This window comes from Mustela lutreola, chromosome 8 (assembly GCF_030435805.1).
Source record: "Mustela lutreola isolate mMusLut2 chromosome 8, mMusLut2.pri, whole genome shotgun sequence".
Classification (NCBI taxonomy): Eukaryota; Metazoa; Chordata; class Mammalia; order Carnivora; family Mustelidae; genus Mustela; species Mustela lutreola.
In genome coordinates, this window is record NC_081297.1 from 140,390,197 (window position 1) to 140,409,376 (window position 19,180).

Sequence of the window (19,180 nt, forward strand, 5' to 3'; positions counted from 1 at the left end):
TGACCCCCAGGGGCCCCTGGGCCTCTCTGCATGGGCTTTTTCTTGCCCCCCCCCTTGCTTACTCTATTCTCGTCTTTCTGGCTTCAGACCCCTTCCTCAAACATTCTGGGCATGCTCCCGTCTCAGGACCTTTGCACTTGCTCTTCCCTTTGCCTGGAACATTCTTCCCTTGGTTTTCCACATGGCTCCCTCTCACCTCCTTCAGATCTTTACTCAAACTTCACAAGAAGGATTTTATTAGCCCCCACCCCTACCCCAGAATTTCCTAACCCCCCCTTTCTTGCTGGATTTTCTCCATATCACTCCTCATGGTTTAACAGACTATATCATTAACTTGCTCCTTTCATTTATCATCGGTTGCAAGTGCCACGAGGGCCAGGTCTTTATTTTGTCTGCAGCCAAAAAGGACCCACGGCTGTTGGGTGGCTCAGATCTTTTCTGGCATCTGGACTACCAACCCGAGAGAGCTGAGCAGAAGACACTCAGAGGGTTTTTTGGGAACTGGCTCTGCCAGGCAAGGCCACAATCCCACATAGTCAGGCCTCTGTCCATTCTAGAAGGGGGCTGGCCCTGTGTCAGACTCTGAACAGATCCTGCCCTTTGGTTGAGCAGGGTCTGGAAGACTGTGTCCCTGACCTCCGTAGGAGCAGGAGCTCCAGCCGTCTTTCCGGGGTCCACCCTGCGTGCCCTACTGGCCCTCTGAGTCTGAAGCAGGCTGGGTGTGAACGGCCAAAGCCAGAGGGTCTCTCTTTGTTGAGCCCCTTTCCACCCTCTTAGGTCATCTGCCCCTACCCTATCCCTCCTCATGGTCCTCTGCTGTCCTTTGGAAACCCAGTAGGGTCCTGTCCGGGGCCCACCCCATGTGGCATGGCCACGCCACTCCTCTCAGCCTTGTCTTCCAAACAGCCCCTCACTTTTCACCATCCCCACAGCTAAAAGTCTGGTCCAGCAGCCACAGCTTCTCATCAGGATGTCCAGGATGTTTGCAAGAGCGCCCCGCTGGCCTTCTAGCCCCCCCCCCCCAACCCCCCGCCAGCAGCCAGAATTGACTTTCCAAATCAGTGTCCCCTGCTCATGGTTCCCATCACACTTAGAATGAGATCCGATTTTTCCTGACATGACTGGGCTCTTCTTCTACCTGTCTGACCTCATGCTGTGGGATGCCCTCCATTCTTGCCCTGGGCTCAGCTGGGCCAGCCGCCCTCCCGACCCCCACACACCTGACCTCCGCCCTGCCTTCATAAGGCCTTTGCTCTTGCCAGTCTCTACTCAGGGGTGTGCTCCGCCCCCCCCCCCCCCCCCAATTCTCTTAGCTCCTTCCTTTTCTTCATTTAGAGAAGCTGTCCTACATCTAAGGAATACCCCCCTCCCACCCCACTGCCCTCCGCCGGCCCCCTCCCAGCTCTGAAACTGTCTCAGGGGGTTGGTTGTGCCTCCGCTCACTGCTTGCTTCCTCCCCCTGGAACATTCAGGCTCACAGAGGTGCCAACTTTGTTTTGTTTCATCCTTGGATCCCCTGTACCAAGACAACAGTGCCCTGGATGGAGTGAGTGCTTAGTGAATGTCTCATTAGTAAATGAGCCAATGCTGCTAGAGGCCAAGTCTCATGCCTTCTGGAATGATCTCTGGCTTGGGTTAGGAGCCAGGCTCCCTCAGCACCACATACTTCCCTCTAACCCTGTCTGTCATGCCATACATGGTACCTTCCTGGGCCTGTTTCTAGGCAGTGAGCCCCTCTCCTGCCCTCCTACGTGGCAGGCTGGCAGTGAGCATGGGTGTAACAGACCCGAAGTGGCAGCGGGCTCAGGCCCTGCCCACCGGCGGCAGTCCCGCCCACCTCCAGGCACAGCACCGCCCACCTAAGCTCCCACCTCTGGGAGAAATTCCATCCACCTCCCTGGGCCTTACAGGTTAGAGCTTAGTAAAAATGAGAGATTCTAATTAGGATTAGAATCTGCTAGAGAATGATAGGAACTCACATCTTGCAACTTTCAAAAATGACGTTTGTTGCTTGGCCTGAGATTAGCATATTATATATCAAGGTCAGCAAACCATGCCAAATGAAGCCTGCTGTCTGTTTTTGTAAATAAAGTTCGGTTTCCTTGGAGCATCTGTCTATACTCAAGGATAGCCTTGGGTAGTTGGGACAGAGGCTTTTACGTCCCACAAAGCCTAATATATTTACTGTCTGGCCCTTTATAGAAAAACTTTGCCAACTCTTCTAACAAATACTCAAAAAGTACTGTTGGATTAAGTAAGCTTAAGTCAGAGCCTTGGAATCCTGCCTTGTTAACACCACCAGTTCCAGTCTTTTGTCCAGGGATGTCAAGTGAACCAGACACTCTGAGCTCTTCTCTCTTTAATAATAAAGAGATGGGGGCGCCTGGGTGGCTCAGTGGGTTAAGGCCTCTGCCTTGGGCTCGGGTCGTGATCTCAGGGTCCTGGGATCCAGCCCCGCATCGGGCTGTCGGCTCGACAGGGAGCCTGCTTCCTCCTCTCTCTCTGCCTGCTTCTCTGCCCACTTGTGATCTCTGTCTGTCAAATAAATAAATGAAATCTTTAAAAATAATAATAATAAAGAGATGGAGGTATAGAATCGGTAGAAATAGTCACTGAGGAATCCTATATATGCCCGTTGGTTAACAGATAACATTTATGGAGCACCTGTTCTATTCTAGAAGCTGTTCAAGGCAGCCACGAAAGAGACAAAGTTCCCACCCCCAGCCCTTTGTATCTAGCTGATTCAGTATTACATCCTCACAGTGGTCAACCGTGAGGGCTTCCGGCGTGAGACTCAGCTCTGGTCCCCCACTTGAACCTGCACCAGCTGGCTACATCTGTGCCATGGCCTGTCTCCCAAGGCCAGCTGTTTCCCTGCCTGGGGCCCTGGACAGCGCGCCATTCTTTCCCCTCGATGTCCCCAGCCCTGAGCACGGGCTCTGGCCCAGAGTCAGTCTCAGGCTGCCTTTATGTCACCCCCGCCCTGCCCCCGCCCCCAGCTCCTTCAAGAACCCCAACACGGTAAGGGAGAAGGATGATCAAACGGTCTTTTAGGAATTCCATTTAAGAGCAGTGTCTCTTGGGAACTCATAAAAGGAAATGATGAGCATTGTAAGATAGTTTTCTCCCTTTAAAAAGAAATCTATAAATTACATCGTGTTCCCTTCCTTTCTCCTCCTTGCTGCCCGGCTGACTTCATGTTCCGGGCGCTTTTCAATGAAACCAGGTTGATTCCAGGCTGACCCGGGAGTTGGCTTTGATGTGAGGAGTAGTTATTGAAAGAGACAGGGTGATCCATGTAATGAAATGCCTCCTACACTTTCCATAAAAGTGATCGGAGAGTGATGCTAGCCATTCTGCTGTGGGGGATGGGAGGGAGGCAGTAGTGGGCTCTGAGCCGCTGGGAAGGGCACTGGGGGCCGAAGGTGGGCACGCTCCTGGGAAGAGAGCAAACCTCTTCTAGAAGAGCCTCCTGAGAGCCCGGAGCCGAGCTTTCAGCCACTTCTGCTCAGGTGGCTTTGCTGTCCCAGGCATCAAGGACCATCAGCCTCTCCTGGAAATCCCTTTCTCAGGGAGCATTTTACCGTGTTAGTTTTTGCTGATTCTTGAGAAATTCTCTTTGGGACTCAATACGCCTCAGGTAGATTTAAGGTCACAGCTATTGCTTCAGGATTTTGACTTGGTTGTTGGGGGAAAATGTAAATCTCACTTATTGTCTCGGGAGAAGTTCCAATCAGACACTGCCTGACGAGTTTCTTCCTTCAGTTATTCAAGAAATATTTACTGAGCGCTCATTATGTGTGGGGCCCTGCACTGGGAATAGGAACAAGTGGACAAGATAAGGGGGGGGAGCGCATGTCCTCACAGAATCAGCAGGACTGCCAGGGAGATGTTTACACAAATAGACAAGGACCCCACAGCATGACAAAGGTGCTGTGCTTTGGGAACCCATTCAAGGGCACCGAGGGCTTCCTGTAGGAGGTGGTGTTTCAGCCTGTGACCTGGAGGATGGGTAGTTGTTTATCAGACAAAGGGGGTGGGACTAGTGTTGTAGGCAGAGGAAACAGCATGCATGACGTTTTGGTCTCTGGACAGGAGGAAAGGAGGGAGGCTCAGCTTTTTCCTGCCCTCTGCTGAGACAGGGATCTCTAGGTAATCCTGGCCTTCAGTGCTCCTGGAGGTTGGGATGGACAGGACCCACCCCCAGAAGGGAGAAAAAATTGCATGCACTCACGAAGGAAATATTCTGCTGTGTCAGCTTCGTAATCTGCATCCTCTGGGAAGTGATCGATTTGCTTGCAGAGACCTTTGAAGTTCCCTGGAAAACAAGAGGAGAGAGGACACTTGAAACATCAGAGTTTCCAGGGGCTCAGCGCCCACTGGCCTCGTGCTGACTTCTAGCACTTCTGAAGCTGGCTCAGCCCTCTCCCAGGCCCCTGAAGGAAGGTATCGCTTTGTCTGTTTGGACATCTGCCTGGTGAATCAAAACACACACACCCGCGGTGCCGTGGAGAGGATCTAAGGCCTAAGACTTCAAAACCCGGCCTTCCATCGCTGCACTGAGGCTTATGAAGATTAGCGGAAGCTTGACAGGCAGCAGAGGTTTGGCTCGGGGCTGGGGACTGCCGCCGAGGAGGCTGATGAACGGGTCAGTCCACCCACCTCTGTGCGCCCGCTTGGCTGGGAGTCACCTCGCATTTTGCATGCCAGACAGCAGATCGCTCTGCAAAGAAGGCAGACCCCACATGGAGGATGGCAAACGTTCCCACGGCCCTTCAGTGAGTTTGCAGAAGCACCTCCCCATCAGCAGTGACTGGGATGCTCTGTGCCCAGCCCCCCGCTGCGCTGAAATGCTCCAGGGTGGGGGCAGGGAGGAGGTGGAACCACCCTGGGGGCTGGGACCTCGGCCAGGCCCTTGAACTATACAACTCAGCTGGGCTCTGCTGCAGGCCTGTGAGTGGGGTATTCTCTCCTGCATTGTACAGATGAAGAAACTGAGGCTCATGGAGGCTTCTTGGTGGGAGTAAGTGCTCGTGGCCAGGAAATGATGGAAGCAGGGCTCAAATGATGCTCAGAGGAAGGCCTGTGGACTCTAAATCTTTCCTGGGGTGCTGGCTGAGAAGGTGAGCAGCGGCCAGGTAAAAACACAACGTCACAGCTACCCACCCCCCCACTGCCTCCCACCAGCGACCAAAAGTGAACCATTGAATGCAATGCAATCTTTTTAAGGACAGATGCGTGGAATAGGGCTTGCGAACGAGCGGGTCCGTTTAGGGACAGCAGAAACTTCCATCTGTTTCACATACTGTTGTACCCCGGTACCAGCCCAGCTACAGCCCATGTCGGCGAACTTTCTTGCAAATAACCGACCTGTGGCAGCAACCGCAGCTGGGCTGCCTGGGTCTAGCTCGGCATCACAGAGACCCCTGTTCCCTCATCTGAAAGGTGGAGATCAGAGTTCTCCCTTCGCCTGTCATGGGGATTAAAGAGTGAACGCCGGGAAAGTGCTCAGTGCAGTGGCTGGCACGTCGGGAAAAGTGCTTGGGGGCATCCTTGTGAGGGACACTTGGACACAGACTATATTTAGCCACTGACATTTGGGATTGTTCTGTGACAGGAGCTAATATAACCTAATTAATACAGTCCTCGGTATGTGTTAGCAATTTAATTTCCTGTAGAGTCCTAAGCCTTCAGATCCTGTAAAGTAGGTTTCCTTGTGTCCTATAGATCTTATTTAGGAATTTTAAGGCATTCTTATATATATGCCCCTGCTTATATAGGATACAGGTGTACTCATAAAGATAGGCATTTGAGACATTTCTAGCTATTACATGTTACAGAGAAGTTGGTTGACTCCCCATTCGCTGTCTCTGCACCAAATTCACCTCCTTTCCTGACTTCTGCAAGAGAAAACCATTCCTCAGAGCTCATGGGGACTTTCTGAAGCTTCGTGGGTCTCAGGAGCCTAGGGGTTCACTTGAAACTCTCCCCTGGGGCTTGCCTCCTGTCCCAAGAGTTCTGGGGGTATCCTCAGGAATTCACAAGAGGTCTGGGCTCCCTCTAGGACTTCTTCCCTAGGTCCCCACCACACACCCTTCTCTCCTGAGAAGTCTTTGTATCCGCTGCTAAGAGGATCAAATAACCTCCCTATTGTTCAAATTACAAATCGGTGTATTTGCGAAGCACTTTCATTTTCTCGCAACTCAATCTGACAAATATTTCGTCAGTGCCCACCCAGTGCCGGGCATCTTTCGAGATTGCGGTGCTCACGTGCCCTGAGGCTCCTCACTGATCAGGGATGGGGGTGGGGGAGGGCTCGTGAATGGTCCCTCCACTCCTCTCCACTTCTCTCTCCCACACGCATACCCGCTCCCCTGCACCCTGCCTGCTTGTTTGTGTGAACGATGCCCCATCATTCTTAGACCCTGGGCTCCCAGTGGGGGGCCCAGGGCAGAGGAAGGACCCGAGAGACGCTATGGGGAGGCTGTGCAAAGTCACCAGCAGCCTTGGTATCCACCTGCCTCTCTGATGCGTCCTGGTAGATGTGTTATAGGCACTGTATATTCAGCATGTCTAGATCTGAACTCGGGATCTTTCTCCCTCAAGCCTGGCCTTCCGGAGGCACCAACCAGCTCAGGGAATGCCTCTCCTTTGCTGCCTCTGCCAGCCTGAGCCCAGTTGTCACCGCTGACCTCTCTTCATCCTTGCTACAGGCTCTATCCCTCAGGACGTCTTGTCTGCATTAGCGCTCAGTAGCTCTCAAAACGGTCAGTTCGGTTTCTCTCCATTGGCAGCAACACTCACGGCCAGGCCACCGTCCTGGCTTCCCTACGTGACGGCCGTGGCCTCCCCACTGGTCATTTTACACCCACTCCTATCCGTCTTTACAGAGTAATCATAGTGCAAATCTGATCAAGCCATTTCTAGCTTGAAACACTCAGCAGTTTCTTAGGGCTCTAGGGAAAGCTCTGTGTCTTCAAGAGGTCTGACCCTGACCTCTCTCTGGCCTTATTTCCCACCTACCTCCCTGTCGGCACACATGCCATCTCGGCGGGCCTGTACGGATGCTCCCTCCTGCCACAGGACCTTTGCACACGCTGGTCCGGCTGCCTGAGCTTCCACCACATCCTTCGTCATCTCCTTTCCTCAACCTTCCTCTATCCCCCTTGCACTGTGCTAGTGGGGTGACTGCTGTTCTGCTGTCCTTTCTGTGCTGGGGGGAAATGTTAAGGTGGGTGATGCTGGTGGGAATGTTCTAGTAGAGAGGCAAGATGTGATGGCCTGAGAGAGGAGGGGTGATGGGTGATGCAGGAACAATGAGAGAGGGGATGAGGTCCAGGACACAAGGGCGAGGGTGGCATCATATGGGGTAGATGGTGGTGTGTCTGCTGTAGCAGAAGGGAAGGCGCCACCTGTGGGAGCATCTGCTGGGATGAGTAGACATGGTGAGAACCCTGACACTTCTCTTCTGGTTGGTTCCATTTTCCATTTCCCATCCATGAGATGGGAAGCAGGACCATTACTGGAGCACAAGCAAGGGAAGTCAGGGTTGCAGATTTGAGAATGGAGGAAAGGAGTGCGGTTTTTCTTCCTGAGACGGGGAGAAAGAATGGACCACGCCCAAGACATGAAGCACGTGTGTCTGGCCTTGAAGGTCCCTTTCAGATTCTGTGGTTTTCTCAGGCTACATTTAGGGTGTGGCTGAGTCTGGCTGGAGGGGTGGCCTTTAACCAGGGTGGGGGTCTGTGGCGGTCAGCGGTGGGGGAGGTAGTGGTTATGAAGATGGGCCAGGCTTTCAGCTGGGGAAGGGGGCAGGGGAGAGTGCTGGGGTCAATGCATTAGAAGCCTGGGTGGGAGGTCAAGGAACTGTGGGAGCGGGAGGCTCATGGGAATGAGTTGGAAGTCTGGGGCGTGGGAGTCGGAAAGTGGATGCTGAGGATTGAGACTGTAGAGGGGTGTGGTGATTGGTCATGTCAGGGTCAAGGATAAGTCCATGAACTAACTGGGTTGGCTCAGGAGGTAGGGATGACAGTCAAAGGATCTAGCAACTGGGAAGTTCATCCCCGTTAACACAGAAGAGAAAACTTAACATTCACTTTTACTTTCTATATGCAGTCACGTACGTATTAGGAACCTGCTTGCCCTGTTCAAGTTGATATGCAAAGGATTCATCACATTATTCTGATAACCCCCAAATCATTAGTTGGTTTTTAGAAACTATTGGTGTGAGGCTCCTTCAAGCTCAATGATGGCCTTGTCCGGATCATGATTTGACACAGGGAACCATGCCAGAAGCTTCCAGCACTTCTCTGTTAGAGTAAGACTTGCTTCATGTCAGTGAGTACAGAGTTCTCTTCCCCCCCGTCCCATGCCGTACGCTTCTCCCAGAAGGTAGCCCTCCATCCCGGGCAACCCCGGAGGTGGGGAGGGATTCTCCTGGCGGTGGCAGAGTGGGGACTGGGAGGAGGAGAGCAAAGGAAGTTCTCTCACGGGTGCTGGTGTGCGCCCAGCCTGGCCCGGCTGCTCTGGCTGCAGGAAGGTTCTGTGCTCCTGGCGCCCTGATCCACCTCCGCAGAGGCAGGTGTGGCTGGGCTGGGCCTACAGCTTGGAGAGCTGCAGGGCCTGGGGCTCAGAGGAGATGGGGTCGCAACGCTGCCCCTCCCTGCTCTGTCTGCCCCAGCCAGGAGCCACTCCTCGAGGGACAGCTGGCTTTCTGTCAGAGTGAGCAGAAAAGAGGAGAGGGACCTGGGTGACTCAGGTGATTGGGCGACTATGTTCTGCTCAGGTCATGATGCTGGAGTCCCAGGATCGAGTCCTGCATCGGGCTCCCTGCTCAGTGGGGAACCTGCTTCTCTCTCTGACCCTCCTTCCTCTTGTGTTCTCTCTCTCAAATAAAAAAAAAAAAAAAAAAAAAAAAAAAAAAAAAAAAGAAGAAGAAAAGAAAGGAGGTTAGGAACATGGGGGGTTTGCTGACATCCAGACAAAATGCCGGGGAGCCCAGGACCAGGGTTTGGAAGGTTGGGGAGTTGGAGCTTGGGTCAGACGGGGAGGTGAGCAGAGCCCCGAAGGACAGATGACTGGTACGGAGGAATAACGGAGGTAAACCGGGGTCAAGATGGGATTGGTCCCATAGTACCTGCAGCTGATGGTGGCAGTGTGGTGGGAAGGATGGGCTTGAGACATAAGGGGTCTCCAGGAGCCCTTGGAAGCTCTGTGACCATGGACTCATGGTCCAATAAAGTGGTGCCGAGGTTCATGAAGGGTAGGTGGTTCCAGCAGCATTTAATCACTTTTCCTGGAGTTTAAATTTGGTAGAATGTCTATGGGACACCCCATCAGTCGATGAAGAGTGTGTAATCTTGCTTTCCTGAAGCCAGCCTAGAGATCTGTTGTGTTTCCTCGTGGTTGGTGGTCATCAAGCCCAGCGGCTCATATGGCTTCAGGTACAGATGGATCTAGGTGCTCAAAAATCTGGTATCTCTCGGGGCACCTGGGTGGCTCAGTGGGTTAAAGCCTCTGCCTTCAGCTCAGGTCATGATCCCAGGGTTCTGGGATCAAGCCCCGCATCGGGCTCTCTGCTCAGCGGGAAGCCTGCTTCCCTTCCTCTCTCTCTGCCTGCCTCTCTGCCTACTTGTGATCTCTGTCAAATAAATAAATAAAAATCTTAAAAAAAAAAATCTGTTATCTCTCTCCATCTCTGGTTTTCCTCTCCATTGGCTTCATCCTTAGGCAGGCTTCCTTCCCCCAGGTAGGGACTAAGGGTTGCCCAAGTGCCTGGAACTGGGGTGGGTGGAGGGAAATCTAACCTGATCCCTGTCCTTCGGGGGCTCACAGTCTGGGGGAGGGGGAGAAGACAACACAGAATTTACTAGAATGTAATTGCACTATCTTAGAGAATCCACAAGGCCATATGGGAGCCGAGTTGTTCAGCTAACATTTGTGTGGCACCAACTGTATGCCATGTTCTGTGCAACCTGCTAAGGACACAGAGGAAAAAATATACCTTCTGTCCCCAAGGGCCTAGCAGTGTGTGGTGGGAGATGGATGACACGTGCTGTGGTGAAGCAGAGCATGTCTGGGAGCACGCAGGAGGGGTGCACATCCAGGTGTGTGAGTGCTCGTGCGCGCGCGTGCATGTGAGTGCATACGTGCGTGCGTGTGTATGTGTGTGTGCGTGTGTGTCTCAGGGCATGATGAGGAGGTAGTGGGTGGTGAGAAGAGATTTCTAGGAATGGGATCAGCAGAAGGAAAGGCAGGGAAGTGCTGGGCACATGAGAGGGAACAAACTATCTCAGGGGCTCAGGGAAGGGCCCCCAGAGAAGAGTTGGGATACAAGGAAGCCAGCAGGCTTGCTCCAGCTCCTGGGATCTGCTTGTTAGCGCCTCTTCGTAACTCGCAGGAGCAGCAGGAAACCAGCCACAGTGGGAGGATGTGCACTGCGAGAACTGGCATGTACTGTAAATCGATGTCCCCTTTCCCTGCTCAGAGAGCCAGTTGTTAAATATTTGTGAGCACACCACTGCAGGAAGGGCAACCTGCGAGAGGGGCTGGCTGGTGCAGATCCACAAATTCCAAGGGGGGCTGGAGAGTTCCAAGAAGATGGGTCCTGTGTAGAGGCTCCCTGGGCAAGGGTGAGGGAGGGAAGGATATGGCTGGCCAGGTCCCCAGGGGCTCGGGCCAGGCTGAATGGAAGAGGGGGCGTCTCACCCTCCATTCCACAGAAAGACACTGGCTTTGACATGAGGCTGTAGGGGGGACTCTCCCACCCTTGAACTATAAAGGATTATTCCACCAAGGGAATCACGAAATCTCTACTGCATTCCACCCCAAAGGACAGCAGTGCTCCGCCGACCCCAAAGCCAAAGGACTGAAGGCCAAGCCAAGACAGAAAAGCCCAGGGCTGTGCCTCGGGCTGCTGCAGCTCTGCCTCCATGAATTTGCCCTCAGACTGGAAATTTCAGCTTGCAGGTATTAAGTAGTTTAAAGGAGGTTTCATCAGCTTTGTAAAAAACGCATTAATATCTCACAACACCAACTGCTGTCTCATTTCTTTGAGATACAATAAGCTCTTCATAAACCTGGTCATTAGGGGCTGAACAGACGCTGTTTTATTTCCCACATATTCATGAAAAGCTGAGGGAGCCGAGCAGAGCTGGGCGGGTGCACGGAGGGAGGGGGTGAGGCACCGGCAGGAGGCTGGCTGGCTAAGTAATTTTTTAAGTGAAGCAAATGAAGGGTTTGGTGGGAGCTGCTTTCTCTGTTTTAAACCTTTGCTGCTCCTGGCTTTTTGCTTTGCTGGCAGGGCCCTCCCTGCCGGCGGGGATTTGGGAGACCTCAGGGTGGGTGGGCAGTGCCGGGCTCCTCCCCGGCTGGAACCCCAGCCCCCTGGCACAGCGCCGGTGACAGCTGGTGCTGGAGGGTTTGAAGCCGCCTGTGGGGTTGTCCGTGAGTTTGCTCATGCGTCCATGCGTTCATTGGATTGTTTGTTACGCCTACTATGTGCTAGCTCCCGTGTAGTCACCGGGGAGGGTGAGTGTGGGGTAAGGTGTCTGAATGCCCACCACCTTCCCTGACTCTACCCTTTCTGTTTGGTCTAAGTGCTCATCTCCCAGAGAGTACTTTTTCCTACAACCTCCAGGTGTGTCCTGTTCTGATGCTTTCCCACAGCTACTTTGTAAGTTCTTTCCATCTGACGCAGGAGAAGTGGCTGGATTCCAGACTGAAAGATCTGCCTTCTAAGCCCAGTTTTGCTACTATTAGCAGCTAATTACGTGACTTCTCTGTGCCTCTGTTTCCTTAGCTGCAAAATAGAGATATTCATCCCTGCCGCATGGGGTGATTCTAAGAATGCAATGAAATACTAGAAGTGAAGTTCCCTAGTGTGGTTCCTAACCCAGAGCAGGCACTCACTGAATGTTGTTTTACTTTTTCAAATGACGTTTCCTTCAGGAAGTCTTTCTTGATTGCCCTCAACTGGAAAGACTCCTTCCCTTTCCGATGGGTCTCTGCTTGTTTCTCAGATGTCATAAAAAAGATTTTATTTATTTATTTGACAGACAGCGATCACAAGTAGGCAGAGGGGCGGTCAGAGAGAGCAGGGGAAGCAGGCTCCCTGCTGAGCAGGGAGCCTAATGCAGGGCTCCATCCCAGGACCCCAGGATCCTGACCTGAGCCAAAGACAGAGGCTTTAACCCGCTGAGCCACCCGGACACCCCTGTTTCTCAGATTTTAATGGGTATGGGAATCATCTGGGGTTCGTGTTAAGCCAGATGCTAACTCAGTGGTCTGGGGTGGGGCCGGAGACTCCATTGCCCACAAGCGTCCAGGTGGCACTGATGCTGCAGCATCCCCTGTGGACCACACTTGGGATTGGGTAGCGAGGCTTTCAAGCACTTTGTATCTGTTTTGATCAGAGTCGGTGTTCTGGTATCCTTGGGAATAAGTAGGTGCAAATCTGTAAGATCCTAGGGGCAAAGTTTTGAGAGCTCCTCGAATATACCCTATTTCCCTTGGTTCTCAGATGCTCACATGCACATTCCAGTGTTTCTGGAATTGGAATGTGCCTTATAGTTGAGGGGTTCATTTACAGCAGTGTGTTTCTTTTCTCCTGAAAAATCATTATTACATTGATGGGGTGTCTTAAAATTAATGATAAGGGCTGCATGACAAATGTTTATTGAACAAATGGACAGATAAGTCTGTGTGTGTGTGTGTGTGTGTGTGTGTGAGCACACATGCCTGTGGGCAGGGAATGTACTCCACATTTCCATCCTCCTAAATGAGAGGAACACTATCCCAACTACTAGAACCCCTGGGGCACCCACAGCTTTTGCACCTGTCTTATTAAAAGCCATACGGAAATTTGTGTATATCCCAATACCCAGCGATTTCTCTTAGAAATTTGCCTTGGAGAAACCCTTGCATGTAGGCCCCGGGGAGAGGTGTGTGAGAATCTTCCCAACAGCCCAGCGGTAACAGCGAAACGCCGGCAGCAACCCACATTTCTGCCGTCGGAAGAATGATAACACCCTGGTATTGATCAGACCGGATATTACACAGCAGGGAGAATGAGTGGCTCACGGCCACTCAGGGAAACGCTGTAACAGCAAAACGCCGGCAGCAACCTACATTTCTACCGTCGAAAGAATGATGACACCTTAGAGTATATTGATCGGACGGGATATTATACAGCAGTGAAAATGAGTGGCTCACGGCTCTCCACATCAACACTGGCGAATCCCACCCGCATCACCTTGAACCGAAAATCAAGCTGCAGACAGGTATATAAAGTAGGATTCTATTTTCAAGAAGGTAAAAACTTGTCGAACCAGGCCGTATAGATTGTTTAGAAATACGTGTTTGGTAAAGCCTGGGCAGGCAACAGCATACTCAATTCAAGAGAGTGTGGACCCGAGGTGGGGGTGTGGGGGCGGCCACAGGGAGGGCCCAGGATGGCCTCAGTGCCCGGGATGCTCTAGCTCCTGACCTAGTGCAGAGAATGCGGGCGGGGTGGGAGGGGGTTCATTTTATAGTTATTTTCTACGCCCGCACCAAGCACCGTGTTTTCTAGATCTGGCCATGTTTTACCCCCGCAGACAGCTTCCCGGAACTTGCACGGGTCACGCGGAAGCAGGTGGCCACGTGATGGAGTTCTAACCAATGGGGTGTAAGCGGAAGTGGTGGGTGGGACTTCCGGGAAAAGGGAAGCTGCGTGTGGGAAGTGCTCTTGCTGGGAAACGTTCTTGGTGGGCTTGTGGGCTGGTTGCCGCCTTGCACCGGGAGACCACCTCGGGCGTGGAGAGCTGCACACGGCAGAAGAAGCACGAGGCGCCTGGGTCACGCCGCCATGGAGCCGCACCAGCCCCGGGCATCTTACCTCCAGAGCTGAGTGATGAAGAAGTAAACAACTCTTTATAATTTTAGTTTATCGAAGAAGCCCTGGGAGCCAAGCCTACTCCTAATGAACATAATGATACATGTTAAAATCGTCTTTTCTATGGGTTTGATACGAGACACAGTTTTAGAAGGCAGCTCGTTGAACAACCTCAGTGCTCGCATCCAGCAAGTGCTCACTACGTGTCTATAGAGTAACTGAACGGATGAATGAGTGAAGAGGTGTCTCAGTGCTCCTCCCTGCGTCCTTGGTTGGTATGACCTTCGCTCGCGACGGTGCCAGCTGTGGTGGTGGGTGAGGGAAGGCACGGCATGGCTGTAAGCAGGCCTTGGACAAAGGGAAGGGGAAGTGGGGGGGTGTTGCCTTTTGGCAGGAAGAATGTAACAGAGTCTGGTGAAGACCAGCAGGTGGGCTTAGAGACTGGTTTGGCGGATGATGCCGGAGGTGGTGGTCCTCAGGGCTACCCTGTGGACTGATACGGGCCTGACTTCACTAAGACAGGATGGGGGAGGATCTGGGTCCTGAACTTAAGCGCCCTCATCCCAACTTTGTCTCCCCCCCCCCCCCCCCCCCCCCGCCCGACCCCATCTCTCCTTCCCACAGCGTTGACACTGGAGCAGGCCTTGGAGACAGGAAGACCTTGGAAATGCTTCACAATGTGATGGAGCCTGTTCTAGATGAGGTTAAGGACTCTCCTCACACGTAAGGAAACAACCTAAGCCATACTCTTTGAAGTAACAGACCTGTAGGCTTGGGTGTTGTCATAGGCCATGAAGGAATTTTCCCAAAATACAGTTCCATTAGTTCATTTCCTACTATTAGGGAGGCAGCGATGAAGGTCAGTGGTTAGCCTCAGAGTCTGGAGACGGGCTGGGTTTGTATTCCAGTTATGCCACTGGACCTCTTTGAACCTCAGTCTTATCTGTGAAATGAGGAGGCTGTGGGACCTGCCTGATAACATTGTGAGGATTGCCCAAAGCACAGTATTGAGAGGGCTTAGCTCTGTGCTTGGTACCTAGTAGATGCTAGGTAAGTGGTATGTGCGAGTGCCTTCGCTGGGCTCCATGCTGGGGGACACAGATGGATCACATGACAGTCCCTGCTCTCAGGAAGCTCGCAGTCTAGCCAGAGAGAGTGGTGATTACACTTCCAAGATGTTAGGAGAGCTCCCTGGTGGAGGCATGCCCAGGCTGAATGAGAACCCAGTATGCGTGGGTCCTATGAAACAGGATTGTTCAGATGATTCTGTCAACCCCAGAGACCCAGAGGCAGGTGAGTAACGAATAAATATTGTCATGTGTCAGTAGCTCTGCGTTCGTCTTGAGAGGCCTTGTGGTGTGGTGGAAAGGTGGCCTTGCCACTTAGGGCAAGGCGGTTGGCTCCCTTTCTGTCATTTGTTAGTCACATGAGCTTGGGCAAGCTGCACATGTTTTGACTCAGTCTGTATGTCAGCCAGTTCTCGAACTTTCACTGAGTGCCTGCCAGGTATGGTAGTTGAACTGGGCACCACGATAGAGAGGAGATTGGTGCAGCGGGATTCCCTATTCCCAACATCTGAGTCCAGGAAGCACCGGGACAAATAATTAACTTGCATGACTTGTTAAAAAGTTAGCACCTTACACTTAGTCCTCAAGAAACCCTTTTATTTCCAATTTAAAGTTTATGGGAATGGAGGCATGGAGTTGGAGGAATGCATCTGAAGCTTCGCTGCCAGTGTGAGCGAAGGAGCTGAGATCAGACTCCAGGCAGTGGGTTTCTAGGTGATTCCTGCGTGATATTGCTATAGCAGAGCGTGGGACGCTGGAGGGTGGGCAGAAGGGTGCGTGGCTCAGTCTGGGTGGTGATGGGTTGTCAGGAGGGCTTCCTGGAAGAAGCCCCATCTCAGATGAGCCATGAAGGGTAAGTAGAAATTGGCAGATAAAAGGCAGAGCAGACAGATGCTAGGGAGAGGAGGAAGGGTTAAATAGAGACAGAGGATGGGATCCTGAGGCCAAGAGCCTTCGTCTTTCTGAAGGACAGATGGTTGTGCTGGATATAATCATGTGTGTGTGTATGTGTGTGTAACCAGTTGGGAGAGATAGTGGCTGCAGTCACAGTACTCCAGACCTAATAAGCTATTCAAAGTATGAGTTTTGGAGCCATGGGGTGCCACGGAAGGGTCTGAAGCCGGGAGTTCATGTGACCAGACTTGTGTGTTAGGATGTTCGTGCTGGTAGCCAAGTGGGGACCAGGCAGGAGGGGTGAGACTGGAAACCACCAGCCCCGTCGGAGTCACCAGAGCCTCTTGCCTGGGTCACTGTGGCAGGCGTCCAGGGGAGAAAGGGAGGTGGCCCAGGCAGGGTGGGGACGGTGGGGCTGGGGAGAGGGATGAAGTCAGCTGAGATCTGTGTTTATCTGTCAAATGGGGACATGGCCCCGTCCTGCTTCCCTGCTGGTGTAAGAGAATAAACGAAGTGAGAACTAATGAACCCACTTGGTAAATTGTAAACCCGGTGCCGAAATGCAGGCTGAGCTGCAGGGCATCCTGCAGTGAACGAAACGGCTCGACACGCACCTCACAGACGCTCCCACTCCCTGGACACAGCGTTGCGCTGGAGCTCACTAGTTCTGCGACCTTGGGCAAACCAGCCACGCCTCTGCCCCCTCTGACCCACGGGCTAAGGTTATTGTGAACACGAACGAGATCATGCCGGAAAGTGCTGGATGCCATGCCTGACATGTAATAAATGCTGGAGAAGTACAGATCCCTTCAGGGAGAGCGTCTCTTCTGCTCCCCCATACACCAAGATCCTGGGGCCCAGCTGCCCGGACATGTCCCTCAGACATTTAGGTAGCTTTCATGAAGGTCTCCAATATGTTGTCCAGATTCCTCCATGGAGTGAAAAATGCCAAAGTCCTCTCCTGCTTTGTATAATCCACCTTAAATTTCTGACAACAGTTTTCCCCAAGCCCCCTTCGGGTCATTTTCACTGCTCAGGCACATTCAATTCTGTGACAGAGATCCAGGCCAGAGAGTGGTCAAACAGCATCTAAACCATTGACCCACAAGGATGTAAACGTTTTATGTGATGAAGACCTGTAAGACTGGGGATACCCATCCACGCACGCTCTTGTTTCCGAGCCAAACACACTCCCTCACTTGGAAATCTGCAAGACTCCGGACGCCTGTGGCACAAAGGGCAGACATCTGGAGAACCAGACATTTCCAGCTATGTTCAGTGGGACCCAAAGCTTTTCACCTTCTCTGCTCACATGCTCGTCTCCCAGCTACTCCCGTCTTGGGAACTCATTTGTCCTTGTCCCTTTGCTCACCTTTGCTTACAGCTTCTCTCCCAGCAGAATCAAGCTCTTCCCTCTTCTTCACCTAAAGCAATACCTGCTTTATTGCAGAGGGATGGCCAGGAGCCATGGGTGGGCATGCACAGGTAAGGTTCAAATCTAAGAGGCACTCACTTTTGGGGTTGAGGGGGTGCAGTGAGCACCTCCTTTAGTTTTGCACCTCAACCTTGCCTGGAGATGTCAGGTCAGTACCTGGTCGAGTGTGGTGGTTTTCAGAACTGCCTCCCAAGGTAGTGAGCTGCCTGTCACTGGAGGCATTCAAGCCAAAGGTAGCAGCTGCCTTTTAGGGATGCTGAAGAGGGCATTTCTTTAATAGCTGGGAGGTGGAATAGATGATTCTGAATGGGGGTCTTCTACTCCCTGGAAGCTAGGATTTAAGGAGCCTTTCCTGATGGCACATCTCAGAGCTGCCTCTTTCCTTCCAACTCTGCTTTTACCTCCAAGACCACTCATGTGGCTGTCAGCCACGGGCTGCCTCATGACAGCTCCTGTACAGCTGGCCTGTCTTGTTATTTCGGATTTCACGAGTTTGTGTGTCATTTTCCTAATAGCGTTCTGCACGCATCAAGGACAGGGATTGAACTGCACACTTTCCATTCTCCCGGTGGGTATAGGAGATTTCCTGCTATTCGCTGAGAATCCTTTCTGTGCCAATACTGCATGTCTCACCTGATTCAATTTTATCAGCTGGTCGGGTAGGTTCTGTTCACAAGCCCATGCTACAGGTGAGGACCTGGAGGCTTGCACAGCTTGGTAAGTGTGAGCTAGTGCATGAGTATTACCTAGTTTCATAGAAACTCAGGACTGATGCTGTCAGAATGGCTGGGTGTATAGCCTTGGGCCTCAATTGCCTTTCCATAAAATGGGATAATAGACATTACCTATTCCAGAATTTCTTGTGTGGGTTAAATGCATTTAATGCACAGGTAAAGCTCTTAGGACAGTGTACCTTGTGAGCTGTAAGAACACGTGATCTATTACTACTATTGTCAGAGGAGTGGTGGGTCTTGTCTGGAATGAGAACGGTCAGAACTCGAGCCTTAGTTTGGCAAGGTCACCCAGGTGGGAGCTTCTGATTCCTCAGAACTGTCTGCTCCCTATAAGAGAGAGAATTCTGCCCAAGGGGGGCATTTGTAGAAGAGGGAAGGTGGGTCTCCCAGGAGTCTAACCGGCAGGACTCAGTTCCTGAGAACTTGATCGCCTTTGGGAAAAGTGCGAAGAGAGTTCTCAAAACTACAAAGCTAAAGACGAGACTTGGTCTTTATTGAGCCATTCATCGATTAAACACATCGGCAGCCTTCTCCGTGCTAGGATGGCACTCTGCTAGGGAAGCAGGGAAGGATGAAAACACTGGAATCTGCTCCGAAGCCTTCAGAATCTGGGGGCGGGAGTGGGGATGTGGGGAGGACAAGGAGTAGACCCTGTGAGCCCCAGCCCCCTAGAGCCAGCCTGTGCACAGAGCAGGGGCAGCTAAGACAGTGAGGGCTGCCTCCAGCCTCTTCACCGCAATCCCCGGGAGGAAAAGGTTCTGGGGAGGGTGAGGAAAATTACCGAGAGGAGTTGCAGCTGATCCAGACAGCTCAGTGAGGCCTCGGGAGATCAGGAGGAAGGCAGGTGTGTCCAAGAGCCGGGGGCAAGCTTGGGGCAGGGGGACCACCAAGCCACTCCTTCTCCCCGCGCCAACCGCCAAGGCGGAGGGAGAGCAGGTTGCTGGTTGACTGCTAGGAGTAGGACTTCAGTTGCTGTGGGGGAGGCGCACGCTGTTTGCATTTCTGTCACTTAAAACAATGTGGTGTTGTGACACTCCAGAATCTGAAGATAAATGTTTAATAAAAGGATTCAATTTGAGATGATGTCAGAACTTAATTAGATCCACAACGCACAGAGGGCTTTGCAGGCCTTTTGGTTAGGAGCTCCTTCGGGGCCTGGTGTGTGTGGCACAGGCAA

At 52.3% G+C, this 19,180-nt stretch overlaps 1 protein-coding gene across 1 annotated transcript in view; it reads right to left on the minus strand.

Annotated features, from left to right (window-relative positions):
- CACNG2 (calcium voltage-gated channel auxiliary subunit gamma 2) overlaps positions 1–19,180 on the minus strand; it is a 112,998-nt gene that overhangs the window by 13,096 nt on the left and 80,722 nt on the right. The window contains exon 2 of the mRNA XM_059186860.1: positions 4,235–4,318. Within this exon, the coding sequence (XP_059042843.1) occupies positions 4,235–4,318 (84 nt within the window). The remainder of the gene's footprint in view (positions 1–4,234; positions 4,319–19,180) is intronic.